This window comes from Dama dama, chromosome 18 (genome assembly GCF_033118175.1).
Source record: "Dama dama isolate Ldn47 chromosome 18, ASM3311817v1, whole genome shotgun sequence".
Lineage (NCBI taxonomy): Eukaryota > Metazoa > Chordata > Mammalia > Artiodactyla > Cervidae > Dama > Dama dama.
In genome coordinates, this window is record NC_083698.1 from 86,482,874 (window position 1) to 86,502,216 (window position 19,343).

The 19,343-nt window shown below is 38.5% G+C and overlaps 1 protein-coding gene across 1 annotated transcript in view; it reads right to left on the minus strand.

Annotated features, from left to right (window-relative positions):
* GRM8 (glutamate metabotropic receptor 8) overlaps positions 1-19,343 on the minus strand; it is an 819,273-nt gene that overhangs the window by 171,914 nt on the left and 628,016 nt on the right. Inside the window, exon 7 of the mRNA XM_061166403.1 lies at positions 12,711-12,847. Within this exon, the coding sequence (XP_061022386.1) occupies positions 12,711-12,847 (137 nt within the window). The remainder of the gene's footprint in view (positions 1-12,710; positions 12,848-19,343) is intronic.

Below are 19,343 nucleotides of genomic sequence, written 5' to 3' on the forward strand. Positions count from 1 at the left end.
TGCCCGCTCGTCATGTCCCCTGTACAGAACATTCCAGAACCATCTACCTAAAATGTGACTTCTACTTTGAAGCTTTCTCCTCGAGCAATTGTTTTTCTAAAGACACTTACCCCTGCCTTCTCATCTATTCAAGAGTCATCACGAGAGCCACCTTTCCTGATTTCTCACACCCAATTATTCACCAATCTCTTCTTGATTCTGCTTCTTTAATATTCTTAAAAGCAGGCACACTGGAGTGGGATGAATACATGCCTGTGAATTTTATCCGTGTTTCCACTAGTCCAGTGATCTTAAATAAGCAACGTATCGTTATTCTTGGTTTCCTCTTCTATAAAATGGCCATTCTAAGTGTAACTACCACACAGGGTTATGACAAAGATTAAATGAGTTAATAAATGTAACTTAGGTGGAAAATTCAACTTAAGTCACCATTTCTCTGAGTGAGTTTCAAGGAATATTAGTTTCATAAAATGTTCTTCAAATAAAAAGGGATTCATGGTTAAATTAATTTATTAAACATTACATTCAGTGCCCACTTCTCGGCCAGCCGTGATGTACGTTAGAATATTAAAGGGTGTCCAAATTCTTTCAGGGAAACAAAACAAAGCAAAACCAAAACAGCTGTCCTGATATTCATTAGACTTATTAGACCGGAGAGCCTTGTGCGCATATACACTAGCTATCTAAAATCCTACATAACCAGTGCTCTGAGGAAGGTGTTCGGAAAAAATGCTGACTCGAACAAGAGCCACAGTTATCATTTCGGAAATTATTTCAGCCTTTTTTTTTTTAAAGAGACTACTATTTCCTAATGTCCAGAGTCATCAAAAACTCTCAGAAAAATGAACCAAATTGTCCTGTGGGAAGCTGTGTCGTAAGGGTAGTAAAATGATATGAACTTTCTAAAGCCCATTATTTTTTAACAATTCTTAAAAGATATGAAAACGTTCTGTTTTTCATGCCATGCCCAGTAATTGCTCAGCTAGCCTGTAACAGGTGCGAAACTTCATCTCAGGAGAAAAGTTCAACATAAAAATATGCAAAAATCTGATAAGGGTGGTAAGAACTCCAAAGAGACTCAGGAAGTGGGTAAGCTCATGCCTGTGATGAAGGCAGACTCAAGATGAGGTCATGGTGTCTAAATTCCAACACCTGTGTGTGTGTGTGTGTGTGTGTGTGTGTGTGTGCATGCGTGCTTAGTCATGTGAGACTCTTTGTGACTGCATGGAGTGTAGCCCACCAGGCTCCTCTGTCCATGGAATTTCCAAGAATACTGCAGTGGGTTGCCATTTCCTACTCCAGAGGATCTTCCCGACCCAGGGATTGAACTTGTGTCCCCTCTGTCTCCTGCAATGGCAGGCAGGTTCTTTACCTAAAGCACTATGCCACCTGGGAAGCCCCTCTCTGACCATAAAACTGCTGACAGTACATGAGATAAAGAGAATAAATGCTGCGGCCTGACTGCCTCAATGTCGCAGACTGAATGCAACCAAACTTTTAATGATATAGTAGGAATTCCGAAATCATCTTATTTTTCCCTTTTTATAGGAGCAAAAATAAGCCAAGCTCACATTTATTGCTCAAATATAGCCTGTTTTTCTCTACCATGGTGTCCCCTCATTCTTCACAAACACAGGACTTAGCCCTCCTTTTAGAGATAAACTAGCAATTTTCCAATCACTTTAGTCATTTCGACTTAGCCCTGCTTGAATTCACTCTAACTAACAGAATCAACTTAACTTCCCTATAGCAGAGTCCAGTTTTTTTTAAAACATGATAAAAACATGCAGCTGGGAGAGCCGAAGAAAACTACTGTCATATCCATTTCTAACAATTTTTACATTTCTATTAAAACCAAGGTAGCAAAATACCTTATTAACTTCTCTAATTTTGGTTTATTTTTCATAGGGGATGAGCAGCCATGCTCCTTTAGAATAAATACACTAGATTGAAAAAAAAAATCACAGAAGGAAGATCTCTGTCTAGTGAAGTTTACACTATATGATCATTTCTGTGTAGATAAATAATGAAGGCTTTAAACTTTTAAATCTAAAAAATAAGTAATCAAAACAGGAAAACACATCATAATATAAATCTCATTACCTGGAGTATCCAATTCGAAAATAATGGATCTGGAAGAAATTTTAGTGAATAACTTCATTAAATTCCTAATTTTCTAAACATGGAACTTGAAAGTCCAAATATTAAGTGACAAAGCACAACATCATGAGAGGATGAGTGAGAGCAGAGGCTGAAATCAAGGTTCCCAGTTTCCAACGCCGCCTTCCACATCACGCAGAGCCTCCTCGGGTCTGTCCTCCAGCAACCTGCTGCGTGTGCCTTGAACAACATGAAATCACACCCCCGTCAAATATCTTACAGAGACCGTTTATAAAAACTGGCTGACTCTTTGATAAACTAGTTTAAGGATGGGATAATTGAGAATCTAATTCACAGTTGCCAAGCTTAAAGTGGGTTCCTGCTAGGAGATTTATAGAGCATATGCCAACTACTGTCCTTGCAGGTCCCCTTTAAAAGAATAATCAAAGAGGTTAAGATCAGTAGTCTAAAAGGTCTTATACTGGCTTAATCTGGAAGTCATGTCTGATTTTTGGAATCTTAAAAATACGGTCTGAATGTAGAAAAAGACAGGTACCAACAGATGCAACAGCTACAAGGGCAGCCAAATGATAACAGAACAGCAAAGTTGTGTGGAGTGTCAGAATGACTTAAGAAATACAGGATAGGAATGACTTTGAGGAAGTCTTAGAAACTCAATGAGGGTTGGGTTCTGGTTGCATGACAATAACTTTGGTGCAATATTGATAAAAGGCATGGGAAGGTAGAGCACAAGGAGAAAGAACATAGATGTGTTTGCACAGACTCTAAGGTTAAGAGGATGCAAGCCCAGGTGGCATCACTTTCAAGTAAGAACTTTTTCTCTTAGGTATGTTTGCTACATCTGTAGCAAGCTTAATGCAGCCAAGGTATCACTATGTCAGTTGTGAAGGATCTGAGGTGCATGCTGCAGCAAGAAAGTTTCCTTATTTTCTAAAATATTCTATATTAAAGGGTTAAATGTAATTTCTAAAACTGTCATATAACAATGATTTAGTTCAGTTCTGAGATGAGACATCACTCTTGCCTGCTGTTTCCCTCAACATAGAATTCAACAAGTACTCATAGCAGGTTGCTGCATAATTATTTTGCATGAGTTCTTCAAAAGAGGGAATAACTAAACAGAGTTTAGTATATCTACACCATAGAATCCGACTTAATACCTAACAGAAACACAGCAACATGGATAAATTTTGAGGGAACTATACTGAGTGAATAAAAGTCACAACCAACAGGTTACATAGAGTATGATTTCATTCACACAGAGTTCTTGAAATGACAAATTCATAAAAATAGAGAATATATTAGTTGTTGCCAGACTGGAGGGATGGGAGGGATGTGGGTGTGGCTATTAAATGGTAACTTGGGATCCTAGTGTTGACAGAAATGTCCTATATCTTGACCAGAGTTGTAGATACTTGGGCCTACACAGGTCACAAAAATGCATAGAAATACCTCCCTCCCACACACATATAAGTAAAACAGGAGCTGTGATCAGCATTGGCAAACTGAATAAACATCAAGAACCTGCTTAAAAAAAAAAAGAACCTGCTTATGCTATCACACCATAGTATTTCACAATGTTATCATTCAGTGTAAAATTGAGCAAAGGAAACATGCGCTCTTTATTATTTCCTATAACTGCACGTGAGTTGGCAGTTATCTCAAAGTAATGTTTTATTAAAAATGATTTTATAACAAATACAATCAATCAAAGACTACTAAGATTTAGTATGTTTCTATGTCCTCCTTACATCCCTCTGTCATTTATTTATGGATTTAAGAAAGAACATTATTTTACATCTCAACCCCTGAGTTTATGGACAGTTGCACATTTCTGCGACTTCACTTGGAGATAAGGTCATGACTTCAATAAAATATAATAGGGACTTTGGGAGGAGTCTAGTTTCTGGCTCTGTTTTCCTTCCTTAGACAGTAGAAGCTTTGAGGAAAGATGTCATGTTAAACATTTGATTCAGTCAACAGACATATTAACTTTTTTTCATTTTAGTTTAACGCTCTTATCAACTACTGACCTCTAACTACAGCTGGGGGCTATGTATTTTATTCTTATATAATAATACTCTTCAGTTCTGGTAATTCTCTTGTACATTGCAGATTTAACATAACACTGATGTGTCCACTGAGCTTTTTAAAAGTACCGTAGGAAAAAAAAAAAAAATAAAAGTACCGTAGGATACAAGGTTCACATACATTTTAGTAAATCTACCATAAGAAAATAACTTTTTTTTATCAGTTATTCCTCTATTCTACATTATCATTTTATGTTTATAACCTTATTGTAACCTTACTGATTCTACTCACCATGTTAAAATTACACTTATTTTACTCTTCCCAAGGTTAAAATAAAGATTAAAATATCATTTATTATCATTTTTATTACTTTATTATCCCCATAAGAGTCTAGAGTCACCATCTTCCTTTGCCCTTCTTTGGTATTGGTATAAAGAGGCACTTTCTATTAATATTTTATGTTATGTCCTTCTTTAGTTGCATTGCCTTTTCCAATTTAACTTCTATGAAGTTTTTTAGCTTTCTTTTCCCTTTCTGTGTCATTTTCATTATTTATCAAAATAACTATGCACTTATTACTGTTCCTATTTTTCATGAATAATGCTAGATTTTTTTAGTGCCCTGCTTGCATTTTCCCTGATGAATTATTAAATTTCTTGGATACTATCAGATTACCACAGGAATCTGTGCCCAGCTAGATCCAGATAACTGAATCCAGCTTCTCAGTTCTTAACCAGATTAAATCATTTTATGTGGCATAATTCCATGTGTTCTTAAGATAGCAGCATGATTATTTCTTACTCTACTGAACAGCCTTGATACATCTATTGGCTATAACTATTGATGAGGAAGTCAAACTCAACTGCTATCTAAAATTTATCAACTCCCTTAATCCTTTCTGAATCCTCCTTAATCCTGTCCTGAATTCATCTGGTAAAGAATCCACCTGCAATGCGGGAGACCTGGGTTTGATCCCTGGTTTGGGAAGATCCCCTGGAGAAGGGAAAGGCTACCCACTCCAGTATCTGGCCTAGAGAATTCCATGGACTATATATTCCATGGGGTTGCAAAGAGTTAGACAGGGCTGAGCGACTTTCACTTTCATTTTTAATCCTTTCTTCCTAATTTACTTGTTTTCTACTATGATAGCTATATCTTAGTAAATCCTTTTAAATACTTTGTGGAACAAAACTCAAACCAAGGAGATAGACAGATAGGGCAGAAAAAAACCTGCCAAACAATTAAGTAAAATAAGAAAGAAAGTAACTAACTCTCATTTATGGCTTCTACTAAATAATGGAACAACCTCTTCTCTAGCCAATCTACCCTTTGCTGCCCAAAATGTTTCCCTGAAGTTTAAAGCTGAGAATATCTTCATGGTAAAGCTCACTATAGCCTAAAAAACATCAGCTCATGTTCTAATAGTTTTTGAAACCCTGTAAAATTTAGCTGCAAAGAAAAGTCAGCTTTCTCCACTCCCCACACTATGCTCTCCTCAGATAGTCCTCTGTCCCAGCAGCTCAGGATCACACTCAGTTCCCTAAAGAAACTGTGACCCTTTCCACTCCCTATGAAAACCTAGTCAACACTCCTTATCTCCATCAATGCACTTACAACTGACATTGTGTAGGCGGGATAGGCCTACAGATGCAAACCCCTAACTCAGCAATGATGTTGGGGCCTGAATCTGTAACACCACTAAATAATTGTAAAGCAATGGAACATTGGAGGCACTTTATTCTGAAATGAATGGATAGATAAATAAATGGAAGGAAGGGTGGGTGGATAAAAGTATATATGGATGCTTTTTCCACAGCCTATGAATTCTTCCTACCATTTCTGGCCACCAAAGTAATCGAAGATCCAATTTGAATTCAACAAATTTTATCCAGTCACTGTAGTTGGAGAGAATCATTACATATTTTAATTTATAGTTTGCTCCTTAATCTGTACCTTCTAATTACACTTTTATTATAATTATTGAAGTGCACAGTTGCCTTTAATTGATTGCAAATCATTTGCTACCTGGGAGCTTATTGAACTTCGTGCTCCTCAATGGCTTAACGTTCAGCCTGGCAGGGAGCAGTCACTGAATAATCTGTGCACAAGTCTATGTGACAATCAATAATCTTGGAACAGTGTTCCATAGTAAACCAGTATTTAGAAAATATCAGCATAGTGTTCATGGCAAAAATTAACAAATATTAATACTTACTGAACCCCTACTCTGTGCAAGTAAGAACGCAGTGAAACTTCAAATACCTTGACTTTGCTTCATGTGTCAAAAACATGAATTTACTAAATGCTTATTTTCTCATAAACAAAAAAATAATTACTGAAACCAAAATGACTAATTTTGAAAAGAACACATTTGTGTCTGGTGAATGAAAATATCATTCTGTACATTTATGTCAACATAATATATGTATATATTATGTCATATATATGTCAACAGGTTTTGACAATCATCTTGTTACAAGGAAAGGAAGCCAAGAAAAAGTCTTGTCTGAATAGAATATAAAGGCAAGAACTATAGTGGCATTTAAAGTTCTATTAGAACATAGTCTAGGGTCTCAGAGAATTGACTTCACATTCATACTTTGTAGGATGGGAAGAGCTGTTTATAATGCTTGTCTCATAGGGTGAGTGATCTTTTATATGCACTTACAATCATATGAAATCATTTTCAAATGCAGGCAACTTAGCAATGGGGAAACAGAGGCAAACAGAAAATGCATGATTTCTAAGAGTCACAGCAAATAAAGGGTCAAGTGTCCCCTTGAACATTGTTTCCACTCCATTCACTCTATCCTCTAATTCAAGGTAATTTCAATATTCTTCATTATAGAAAAGCTGTTCATCTATGACATTAGGGAATCTAATGATGTTGGTTAAAAACTTTTGATGTCTATCCAAAGCAATATAACCATGGAACAAATGAAGGGACTCAGAAATTCTCTCTTTCGATATTCCAAGCAAGCTGAGGAACCCCTTAGTATAGCAAGTATTTGACTGGCCATTGACAGGAAAAGATATATACTCAAAAGATCATGTTATAAATACTACACTGGAAGTACATAGGAATTTTGTTGTTGTTCAGTCACTAAGTCTTGACCACTTCTTTCTGACCCCATGTACTGCAGTATACCAGGATCCTCTGTCCTCCACTATCTCCCAGAGTCTGCTCAGATTCATGTCCATTGAGTCATTTATGCTATCTAACCATCTCAGGAAAGACGGATTTATTTGGGCTAAATTCTACCAGAAAGTTTACTAAAGTTTCTTGCTGTCCTCAATGCATTGACTCATGGAACCCACTTTTTTTTTTCCATACAAAATAGACATCTGGGATTTGTTATACAGGCACACACAAGTTATCATAATGCATGCACCTCTTTTTACAATTACTCCTTACTCAGAACATCAAGATAAAGGCAGAAAAGACTTTTCACATATGTAATTTCAGATAGCAATACCCATTAAGAGTCTCTTGCAATAGGCTGGTTGTCCTGGAAAAATAAAACAAAGTTATTATATCATATTCTTTTAACACTGAATATGCAGCAGGCAGTATTCTAGGATCTTTGTTTATGCAACGTCCTTCACTTATCTCAACAACTCTATGAAGTAGTTATGATTGTTTCATGTAGACGAAGAATCCGAGACTAAAAGAGCTAAAATAGCATGTGCAAGGCTCAGTAATGGAAGGTTAAAACACAAAAATCTTCTTTCTGACTTTGAGATCTTGTTCTTGACCCCTATATGCCAATGCATTTAATCTCCAAAACAGACCTGTCTATTATCCTCACTTAACAGATGACAAAAATGAGGGTCAGAATTCAATACCTGTTTAAGAGTTACTTTCTTCTATGGAGTGACTCACACAAAATTAAATGAAGCCCTTCTCCTTCAAATCACCATTTCCGACTGACACCACGCTGCTAACAACTGTGGTGGGAACACCCTTATGAAGTCATTGTCTTCTAATATTTGTATTAATTTTCAAACTATTTATTTGAACTAAAGTGAATAAAATAAAACAACAAAACAAGCAAAAAATATGTCTCAAGTTCTTACAGTAATCTAGAAAGAGTAGCTCTGGTTGGAACTACAAAGTCCTCAGTTATTTTAGGCCCATCCAATAAACTCCATACACCTTCTCCCTGTGGACTCGAAGCAGCATATGGCTGTTCTTTTTACAGTTCAGGCTCCACTATTTTCTCTGAACCTCTAGGTTACGATGTTTTGTAATCACTAATAAGGACCACCTGCCTCTTGAGAGGTTCAGTCTCACCAAACGGAGAAGCCTAATTGTTCAAATTCACTCTCAGGTAGACAATATGCCCTTCATGGGTAGACTGAGATTATGGAATAAAAAACCGAAAACATAATGAACAATTCTACTAATTGATTGTAATTGCTAAGATAAGAACATATGCTAGTTCCATAAAAAAAAAGAAAAAAAAAATACTTGGAACAATATAGACAATGCTTTCGAGGAAATGAAATGCTTCATAATTTTCCAGGGGGGAGAAAAGAATAAACTACTTGATTTAAAATTTCTTTTACTTCACTAAGATATATTCAGGACAAATTTATTGGACTCATATATGCTTAATCATACACCCTGTATGTACAAACTTATCCTATGGCTGAGTTGCTTTTAAAATAAGTCAAATTCAATCCAATGCTTATCATTGAAAGTATGAAATCTACTGCAGATCTGATTTAAGAGAACAAGGAGAGAGGGAGAGCTTGAAGAGTGCTCTCCCCTGCCCTCGTCAGAACCCCCGTCAGCAGTCAGGCCAGGTTAGAAGCTTGTGTTTGGCTCTAAGTGAAAAACCACAGACATACGCTCATCTGTGTTCCTGCCTCACTGCACTAGAATTGTTGATTTGAGGGTCTTTCTATCCTTCCAGTCTGTGGGAGCCCTGAGAGCAAGGTCCACATTTTCACTCTAATTCCAACTTTTAGCATGGAGCATGTGCACAGAACGAATGTATCCAATCCATTCAAAATGACTGCCTAGGTGACAATATCCAGCCACACCCTACCATAGAAAAAGAAACTACGTATTTACATTAAATAAAGTTTACTTTGTAATGCAGAGATATTTGCTAAGTATTAAGGTCAATATTAAAGGCAGGCAATAGGCTATAGGGACAAACGTTCTCCATTTATTTACTTATTTTTAATTGAAGGATACTTACTTTACAATGTTGTGCTGATTTCTGCCGTACAAGAGTGTGAATCAGCTGTGAGTAAACATATATATATCCTCCTTCTTGAGCCTCCCTCCATCTCCACCACCCCACCCATCCAGGTCAACACAGAGCACTAAGCTGAGCTCCCCGCGCCACACAGCAGCTTCTCATTAGCCAAAATGGTTCCCATTTTAAGTGAACAGATTCTGAACTTGTTAAAGCAAACAAGTGACTCTTCCAACAGGACCTTCACTTTTCTACTCACCACACTCATCCTCAGATCTTCCCCTGACCACACAGTACTGTGAGACATTGGATTAGTAATAGGTAACATTAATGGGCATCATACATGCCAAGCTCTGGACTAACTGCTTTATTGTATGATTTCACTTAATTCTTAATACAACCATCTAAGGTAAGTGCTATCAATGCTTCCGCTTTATAAATGACAAAGCTGAGGCAAAGCATTTGTTTAATGTCCTCCCTGAGATCAGAGGCTTCCGTGATGGCTCAGTGGGTAAAGAATCCGCCTGCAATGCAAGAGACATAGAAGACGTGGGTTCAATCCATGGGTCGGGAGGACCCCCAGGAGGAGGAAATGGCAACCCACTCCAGTTTTCTCTTTTTTTTCCCCCCACGGACAGTGGAGACTGGCAGGCTACAGTCCACAGGGTCACCAAGAGTTGGACACAACTGAGCAACTAAGCGCGCACACACTGCCTGAGATCTAAGCAGAGCTTGAGTAAACCTGTCACTTTCCAAGCAACTCCTACTGCACCTTCAAACAGATGAGTAATCCAGTTTCCAAAGAGAAATAATCATTTTGTTTGTTCTGATAAAATTCAGAATCCAACCCTGGACTTACAACCTCTCTTTACAATCTAATTGACTCTATTTTCTTCTGAGAGTTGATTCTCTCTGTTTCAGTAAAGCTGGCATGGCTATTTAGCCATAAACAATCATAATCATGCATGAGAAATAATTCTCACAAATTGTTTTGATATATTTTATGAGCAACAACACAATAATAAACATAAAATTTTCCATGCATCATAAATGTACATAAAAGAGCAGCTTGAGAGTCAACATAAAGTTTTATAATAAGCATATATATGGTGAGAGATGTGTGTGTTCATGTCTACTTGTGTACAGTTATTTTAGGTATCTTGGTATTATATATATATGCATGGATTTTCCAACCATTAAACTTTGTTATTCAAATCCGTAACCATAAGACTATAGTAAGCAGGTTGGCATTTATAAAAGTCAGATAAAAAGAAGCTTCCCCATTTTAACCCTTAGCAAATTTTCTTTGTTGTGTTCAATTATATGATTTCACAGAGGTCCACTGTCAAAAGGACTTTTGCCAAGAAACTATAGATGCTCAGGTTGGTATCAATAACCTGTAGAGTTATCAAAGTTTTGTTTCGGTAAATGTTAATTTGGGTTGCAGGAGGATGAAAGTTTCATCAGGTTCCTAGAGGCAGTAAGCTGTAGATATGTGGTCTTACATACTATAACAATAGTTGCAAAATAAGTTGTCTTTGTGCATTATTGAATGCAGAACTGTGATAATTATCAGGAAGGCATACCTAGACAATCAATCATAAATATCCTAGTTTTGTTATTTCTTATGATCTGCTTTGCTGAGAATTGTGGTAACTGTTGCAGTATAAACATAGCATTTCAGGGGCTATATTTAGACATTAAGAAGTGAAAAACGTATTAAAAACACCACACTAAATTGATGTCCTCTGAATGGGTTCAGACATAAGAAAGCACACACGTGTAACACGCCCACAGACCAGAATGATCTCTCTCCCCACCCGCATGGATGGCATACATCACTACCTTCCAGCTAGGATAAGCTGCAGCCTGGAAAGGAGCTTAATTATTCATTTAAGATAGGAGCTCAACTCTCACAGTGTTACGGTAGCTTTGAGAATCAAGAAGAATAAAGGCCCTTATTAGACGAAAAGAGTGAAATACTAGGACAGAAGAACCAAAGAATCATATGCTTCTAGTTTCTTTGACACATTTTAAAGGCTCCTTACTGCCTACAGAGGAAACACTGCTGTGGTAGTGATTCCTCAGCCACTCAGTCCCTGTAAACAGCCCAATGTTACAGACGGATACGAGAATGTACTACGGACATCGATGTTCATGTATGAAGGAAATCTGACCCTTAGCTGAGACTCCCAGGCACACTCCTTATTTCTCTGTGCTGGAAGGAGTCAGTGTGCATGGATATGGCAACCCAGGCTCTTAAATCTGAAATAACTCCTTACCTAGTGGTAAGTAGACGCTTCTCCAACACCTCTACACCCCCATCATGCAGCCATCAGCCCTATGCCTTGGGACTTTCTGGGCCTCCCCATCCATCAAGTTCAGGATTAGCTTCCTGCTCCAGAGCCCCTTCTGATTAGTGGGTGCTGGTACCAGACATCACTCTCCAGGGTCCTCAAAGACCCCGTTCCCTAGGATAGTCCCTCTGGAGGGCTGCCTGCCCACCATACACATCTGCTAGAGTTTCTCCTACTGCCTCCATCCACATGCCATCCCCACCTGGTCCCAGCAGGAGAAGACAGAGCCCAGGGTGTTGGTGACAGCACAGCGCTGGGCAGGCAGATGCCAATTGCCTTTGGTACCATCCCACCTGGGACCCAGGTGGGACCTCTCAGGGTGGGACCCACCCTGGGACTTGCTTCCATCCGGTCCCCAAGTTGTCCTCACATGGCTAGTTATAGGAGCAACAAAATCTCTGGACTTTGATGACTCTCCAGGAGATGGCGATGGCAGGCAGCCCTATGGGTTGTTAAAATCTCTTTTGGGTACATTAACTTTCTCTGGTGTTGTGATTCAAAGAGGTAATATAAATGAGAATTTATATGATTCATTTCCATGATTCATTTCCATCCATCAGATGTAGCCATAGATCTTATGATATGGCAAAGATGAAATGCACTTATTTTTAAGCACCAACTTGGTCATTCATGGCACACTGTCACCCCTCCTCCCCAACACTCACACATACACATACATACGCACACACTGTATAAACAGTTGAACAAGTGAATCTTTCAGAAAACTGTAAAATGTCCAAAGTGTTTATATAGTCACTTAAAAGGAAATGAGATCTTCATTAAATCCCTACAGATACCAGATTTCTCCAGAGACACTTAAGACTTTCCATCGCATTTTAAGGTTGAGGAAGGATCAAATCATACATTTTCTAAAAGTCTGCTTATGAGAAAATCAATTCTAATGAATAGTATATTGATGTAATACACTTAAAAGTAAAGGATCACTCCTTGAGAACCATAGACATAAATGCAAGCTCATACTGATACTTGCTTTTAGATGAAGCTGATTGGTCCAGTGCCCAATGATTTTGTATTCTGTACTTTTGTTGGTTATTTGGTACTGGAAGATGTCATAACGACCAGGAGCATCTCCGTTTTCATTAAAAGTGACTGGTGTCCCAGCACTACCTGTAAATGTTTAGAAAACAATATTAATAACTTTCCAGTGAGATAGCCTACTGGGCTTATTTTTCTCTAAGAAAAAGTTAGTAGATAAAAATATATTGTGCATAGTAAGAGATATGAAGATTACAATCCATACAAGGTCATTCTTGATAGCATAGTATCTCTGACATGAAAAGAAGCTCAGACGTACATTCAAGAAGACCTGCCTCATTACACACGTTAGAAAGTAAATGATGAGCATCCAAGTTAGGCAATGTATATAACAGTTAAATAAATAAAAGTTGATAGGCTAGATAGCTACTACCAGCTACAGAGAATGACAGTTAATAGAGAAGAGTGTAAATTCCTCGAAGCATAACAGCTATTGTACAATATAAAACAGCTATTGTACAATATAAACTATGATCAGTAACTCAAAATGTGGCAGGGGAACATCCCAGGCAGATTCCCTAGAGTTTTACTTTATTTGGACTTGAAGGCCATCTGGATCGATAGCCCCATTCAATGTTTCTTCTTGGCTTCCCTGGTGGTCCGGTCGTTCCATGCTTCCAATGCAGGGGGTGTGGGTTCAATCCCTGGTCTGGTAACTAAGATTCCACATGCTGTGCAATGTGGCCAAATAAAATAATAATAATAGCAGTATGACTTCTAAGACGCTGCTTTTGCTACCTCTGCCCAAGAATTTATCAACATGGGCTACTGTTTGGACCCTCTTGGTGGGTGAGGCAGTGATCAATAAGTCCCACCTCTGCTCAAATCACAGAAGATCCACCAATTCACTGTGATAGTGTGATAGTGATGGGGCAGCAGGATGCAAGAAAAGTCATCTTTTCTAAACTCCCATTTCTCTTGGAAGCTTTAATCTTTCTCTCTTAATAGCTTCTGCTCACTTTTACTTTCCCTCATTAACTTTTACATAATCACAGGATTTCTCTCTCTCTCCTTTTGTTTTTGCTATTTTCCTCTAATTTAGGTATTCGAAAAACATGCAATATCATTTTTTAATTGGAGGAAAATTGCTTTACAGTGTTGTGTTGGTTTCTGCCATACAACAATGCAAATCAGCCATGATTATACATATACCCCTTCGCCTTTGAGCCTCCCTCCTCCCCTCATTCAATCCCTCTAGGTCATCACAGAGTAGCAGGCTGGGATTCCTGTGTTATATTCAGCTTCTCACCAGCTATCTATTTTATGCATGGTAGTGTATGTACATTGATGTTTCAGATTTATAAACTAATTGCATATAAATATTATAAAAACATCCCATCCCAAGATCAAATCTCCTTTTAGTGTAGAGACAGTAACACAATTGACTGGAGGCAACAAATTTAGTTAACAATTAATATATATTAATAACACTGGAAATATTTAGTCTTACCAGTCCCCAAAGATCTGAAACCACAGCTCTCCCTCAAACTGATTTTCCCCTTCATTTTCCCCTCCATTCTTTGTTAAGAGAATCTTAACTTCAACAATAATCACAGGTTTTCAGAATAGAAAACGATCTTGACACCCAATGTTTTCTTGTTCCATCTATAGCCTCAATATCTATATAGAACTTCCTTTTCTCTAGCCGTCTTTAGATATTGCTCCTATCCCACCCCCTTTATCTTCTTGCCTTATACTTTGCTATCTTGACAAATTCACCTAAACATTAATCTGTTTCCTCTGTGCCTATCTTGTCTCTGCATGTTCCATTTCCTGAATTTCTTCTTGCCCTATACCAGGTTTAATTTCTATACTATTTGAGAAACTGTCCCCTACTTGCTATTTCTTTTCCATATTGTACTCTCCAAAAATATATGTACTATTAATACTTATACATTTCAACTCTATATAGTTCCATCTTATAATGAATTTCTTATTCCAGGGATCCCCAACCTCTGGGATCTAACATCTAAGGGTCTGAGGTGGAACTGATATAATAGTAATAGAAATAAAGTGCACAATAAATGTAATGTGTTTGAATCATCCAAAATCCATTCGCCCCACCAACCCACAGTCCATGGAAAAAATGTCTTCCAAGAAATTGGTCCCTGGTGACAAAAAGGTTGGGGACCACTGTCTTATTCTACTTTTGGAGTTTTAAAAGAAAACTAAAAATCACAAAAGTCTAAAGCTTTTAACTTATCTAACAAAATGATGACATAAAACAGTAACTTGCAAATAAATAAAATCAGAATCACACAGCAGCATTTAGGGCACTTTCCTCCCATTTCAAGGAGAGAAATCTAATAGCCTCTGTTCTCTGATTGTTCAGGCACTCAGTCGTGTTTGACTCTTTGTAACCTCATAGACTACAGCATACCAGGCTTCCATTTACTTTACTATCTCCTGGAGTTTTCTCAGGCTCAAGTCCCTTGAGTTGATGACACTATCCAACTATCTCATCCTCTGTTGCCCTCTTCTCCTCCTGCCTTCAATATTTCCCAGCATCAGGGTCTTTTCCAATGAGTCAGTTCCTCACATCAGGTGGCCAAAGTATTGGAGATTCAGCTTCAGCATCAGTCCTTCCAATGATTATTCAGGGTTTATTTCCTTTAGTATTGACTGATTTGATCTCCTTGCTGTCCAAGGGATTCTTGCGAGTCTTCTCCAGCACTAATGTTTGAAGGCATCAATTGCTTGGCACTCATCCTTTTTTATTGTCCAGCTCTCACATCTGTACACGACTACTGGGAAAACCATAGCTTTGACTCTATGGACTTCTGTCATCAATGTGATGTCTCTGGTTTTTAATAATGCTGTCTATTCAGAAAACTAAGATCATGGCATCTGGTGCCATCACTTCATGGGAAATAGATGGGGAAACAGTGGAAACAATGTCAGACTTTATTTTTCTGGGCTCCAAAATCACTGCAGATGGTGGCTGCAGCCAGGAAATTAAAAGACACTTACTCCATGGAAGGAAAATTATGACCAACCTAGATAGCATATTAAAAAGCAGAGACATTACTTTGCCAACAAAGGTCTGTCTAGTTAAGGCTGTGGTTTTTCCAGTGGTCATGTATGGATGTGAGAGTTGGACTGTGAAGAAAGCTGAGTGCTGAAAAATTGATGCTTTTGAACTGTGGTGTTGGAGAAGACTCTTGAGAGTCCCTTGGACTGCAAGGAGATCCAACCAGTCCACCCTAATGGAGATCAGTCCTGGGTGTTCTTTGGAAGGACTGACGCTGAAGCTGAAACTCCAGTACTTTGGCCACCTCATGCAAAGAGCTGACTCATTGGAAAAGACCCTGATGCTGGGAGGGATTGGGAGCAGGAGGAGAAGGGGACAACAGAGGATGAGATGGCTGGATGGCATCACCAACTCGATGGACATGAGTTTGAGTCAACTCCGGGAGTTTGTGATGGACAGGGAGGCCTGGTGTGCTGCATTCATGGGGTCGCAAAGAGTCGGACACGACTGAGCAATTGAACTGAACTGAACTGATGCAGAGAGCAATTTGGTTATAGCTACTGCAAGTGAAGATGAACATGACTGGTGAAAAACCAATGCTACTTTTTACGACTTAATAGTTCATTGGAAGGACTGATGTTGAAGCTGAAACTCCAATACTTTGGTCACTTGATGTGAAGAGCTGACTCATTTGAAAAGATCCTGATGCTGTGAAAGATTGAGGGCAAGAGAAGAAGGGGACGACAGAGGATGAGATGGTTGGATGGCATAACCGACTCGATGGACATGGGTTTGGGTGGATTCCGGGTGTTGGTGATGGACAGGGAGGCCTGGCGTGCTGCAGTTCATGGGGTCACAAAGAGTCAGACACAACTGAGCGACTGAACTGACTGACTGACTGAAGTTTGTCATAGCTTTCCTTCCAAGGAGCAAACGTCTTTTAATTTCATGGCTGCAGTCACTGCGGTGACTTTGGAGCCCAAGAAATAAAATCTGACACTGTTTTCACTTTTTCCCCTTCTATTTTCCATGAAGTAATGGAACCAGATGCCATGATCTTAGCTTTTTGAATGGAGTTTTAAGCCAGCTTTCTCACTATCTTCTTTCACTTTCATCAAGAAGTGCTTTCGTTCCTCTTTGCTTTCTGCATTGTTAGTTACTCAGTGGTGTCCGATCTTTGTGACCCCATGAACTGTAGCCCACCAGGCTCCTCTGTTCATGGGATTCTCCAGTCAAGAATACTGGAGAGGGTTGCCATTCCCTTCTCTAGGGGATCTTCCTGACCCAGGAATCAAACTCCGGTCTCCCACACTGCCGGCAGATTCTTTACTATCTGAGCCACCCCTAAGGTAGTAAAACTTTCTGCCATTAGAGTGGTATTATTTGAATATCCGAGGTTGTTGATATTTCTCCTGGTAATCTTGATTACAGCTTGTAATTCATCCAGCCTGGCTTTTCTCATGATGTACTCTGCAATAAGTTAAATAAACAGGGTGACGGTACACAGCCTTGACGTAATCCTTTCCCAATTTTGAAGGAGTCCATTGTTCCATGTCTGGTTCTAACTGTTGCTTCTTGACCTGCATACAAGTTTCTCAGGAGACAGGTAAGGTGGTCTGGTATTCCCATGTGTTTAAAAATTTTCCACAATTTGTTTGGCTTCCTTGGTGGCTCAGATGGTAAAGAATCCACCTGCAATGAAGGAGATCTGGGTTTGATCCCTAGGTCAGGGAGATTCCCTGAAGAAGGAAATGGCTATCCACTCCAGTACTCTTGCCTGGAAAATTTCAACTCATTTTATGTTCTCTGGAATCTTCTTAAAATTTGAATGCAGTGTGAAATCTCAGAAGAGATACCTGGCATCTACAAACACTGTTAAGGGCACAAGAGATTGGCACAGCATGGAGGAAAGAGCATTGTTACGAGAGACAAGGGCTGCTCATTCATACTCACTTTGCTTCTGCATTAATTTTCACAACTTATATATATCTCTTTTCTTCAGTTGTCACATAGGGACTTAACAACAAAGATGAACATATTTAGAAGTCTCAAAAATCTATATGCATTTAAATTATTCTTATTAGTTCACATGGGAAATAACTTTAGATATAAATCAAGAATAATTTTAGATATAAATCAAATCCCTATAAATAGGGAATTGGGGCATAAAACAGGAGCTCTTCTATCTCTTAGCTATTCATTAGAAACATGAGTGGAAACCCCTGTGCCACAACTGATGAAAATATTTTCTTAGTCTTAGTGACTCTGAGCAGTTGTTCCTGTTGTTTTTATTCGAGTCCAAATTTTCTGAGGCTCCATGGACTGGAGCCCACCAGGCTCCTCTGTCCATGGGATTTCCCAGTCAAGAGTATGGGAGTGGGTGGCCATTTCCTCTTCCAGGGGATCTTCCCAACCCTGGGGCTGAACCTGTGCCTCCTCCATTGGCAGGTGGATTCTTTACCACTGAGTCACCAGGCAAGCCCTGATCCTGAGCAGGCTAACTAAAATGGGAATAATAATAATACATTTCTCATAAAGTTATTATGAAACTTAAACAAATACTTGTCAAGTACAAAGAACAATGCAGATGGTAATTAAATATTATGATAATAATGATGATGATTCACCCCATGTGTATTCTCAGCAGACACCAATGCAGAGTAATAGATAGGATAATGAAAATCCCTTAAGTAATATCTAGACAATGGATTATGGAAATTCAATGGGTAAGAGATTACCAGATGACACATATATATATATATACAAGTTACAAATTTCACATTAATATCATCAAGTCCTGCTATTTATATACTACTTTAAAATTCTGATATCATATACTCTGTGAATAAAGGAATGTTTATTTTTTTCTAACTTTCCCAGTGTTGTCATATTCCTCACTTAATGGCTCCTTATCTCCTACAACAGCCTCCCAATGTTTTAGGAGAATGTCACTTGTGTAACATATTCTCATGAATATACTCTTGAGTTATATATAATTCCTAGTGTGCCAGCTGTTTCCATATCTCTTTTTCCAACTTGGGAAAGTATATTGGAAGTCAAGTGAATTAGAACTATATCATCATAAAAATAATTGCCCAACTTGGATTGTTGTTGCTTAGTCACTAGGTTGGACCCCACAGACTGTGTAGTCCGCAGGCCCCTCTGTCCATGGGATTTCCCAGGCAAGAATATTGGCGTGGGTTGCCATTTCTTTCTTCAGGGATCTCCCCAGTCCAGGATCGAACCCGTGTCTCCTGCATTGGCAGGCAGGTTCTTTACCACTGAGCCACCAGGAAAGCAGCCCCCACCAAACTTAGATAATTCAACCTAATTATAACAAGTTATACTAAATTTGGCATTTCACAAAGAGGCAGTATACTAAATTATAAACACTATAAATAAGTAAATATATACACATGCACTAAATTATAATATACTAGAAATGTGGGTTTGGGAGCCAGATCATTGGATTCCAACCTCAGCACTGACACTTATTAGACAGATGATCTCAGGTAAGTTACTTTATCTCCCTGTACCTCACTCAGCTGATTTTTAAAATGGGCTAATTTTAATTCCCACCTCAGAGGGATATGTGAG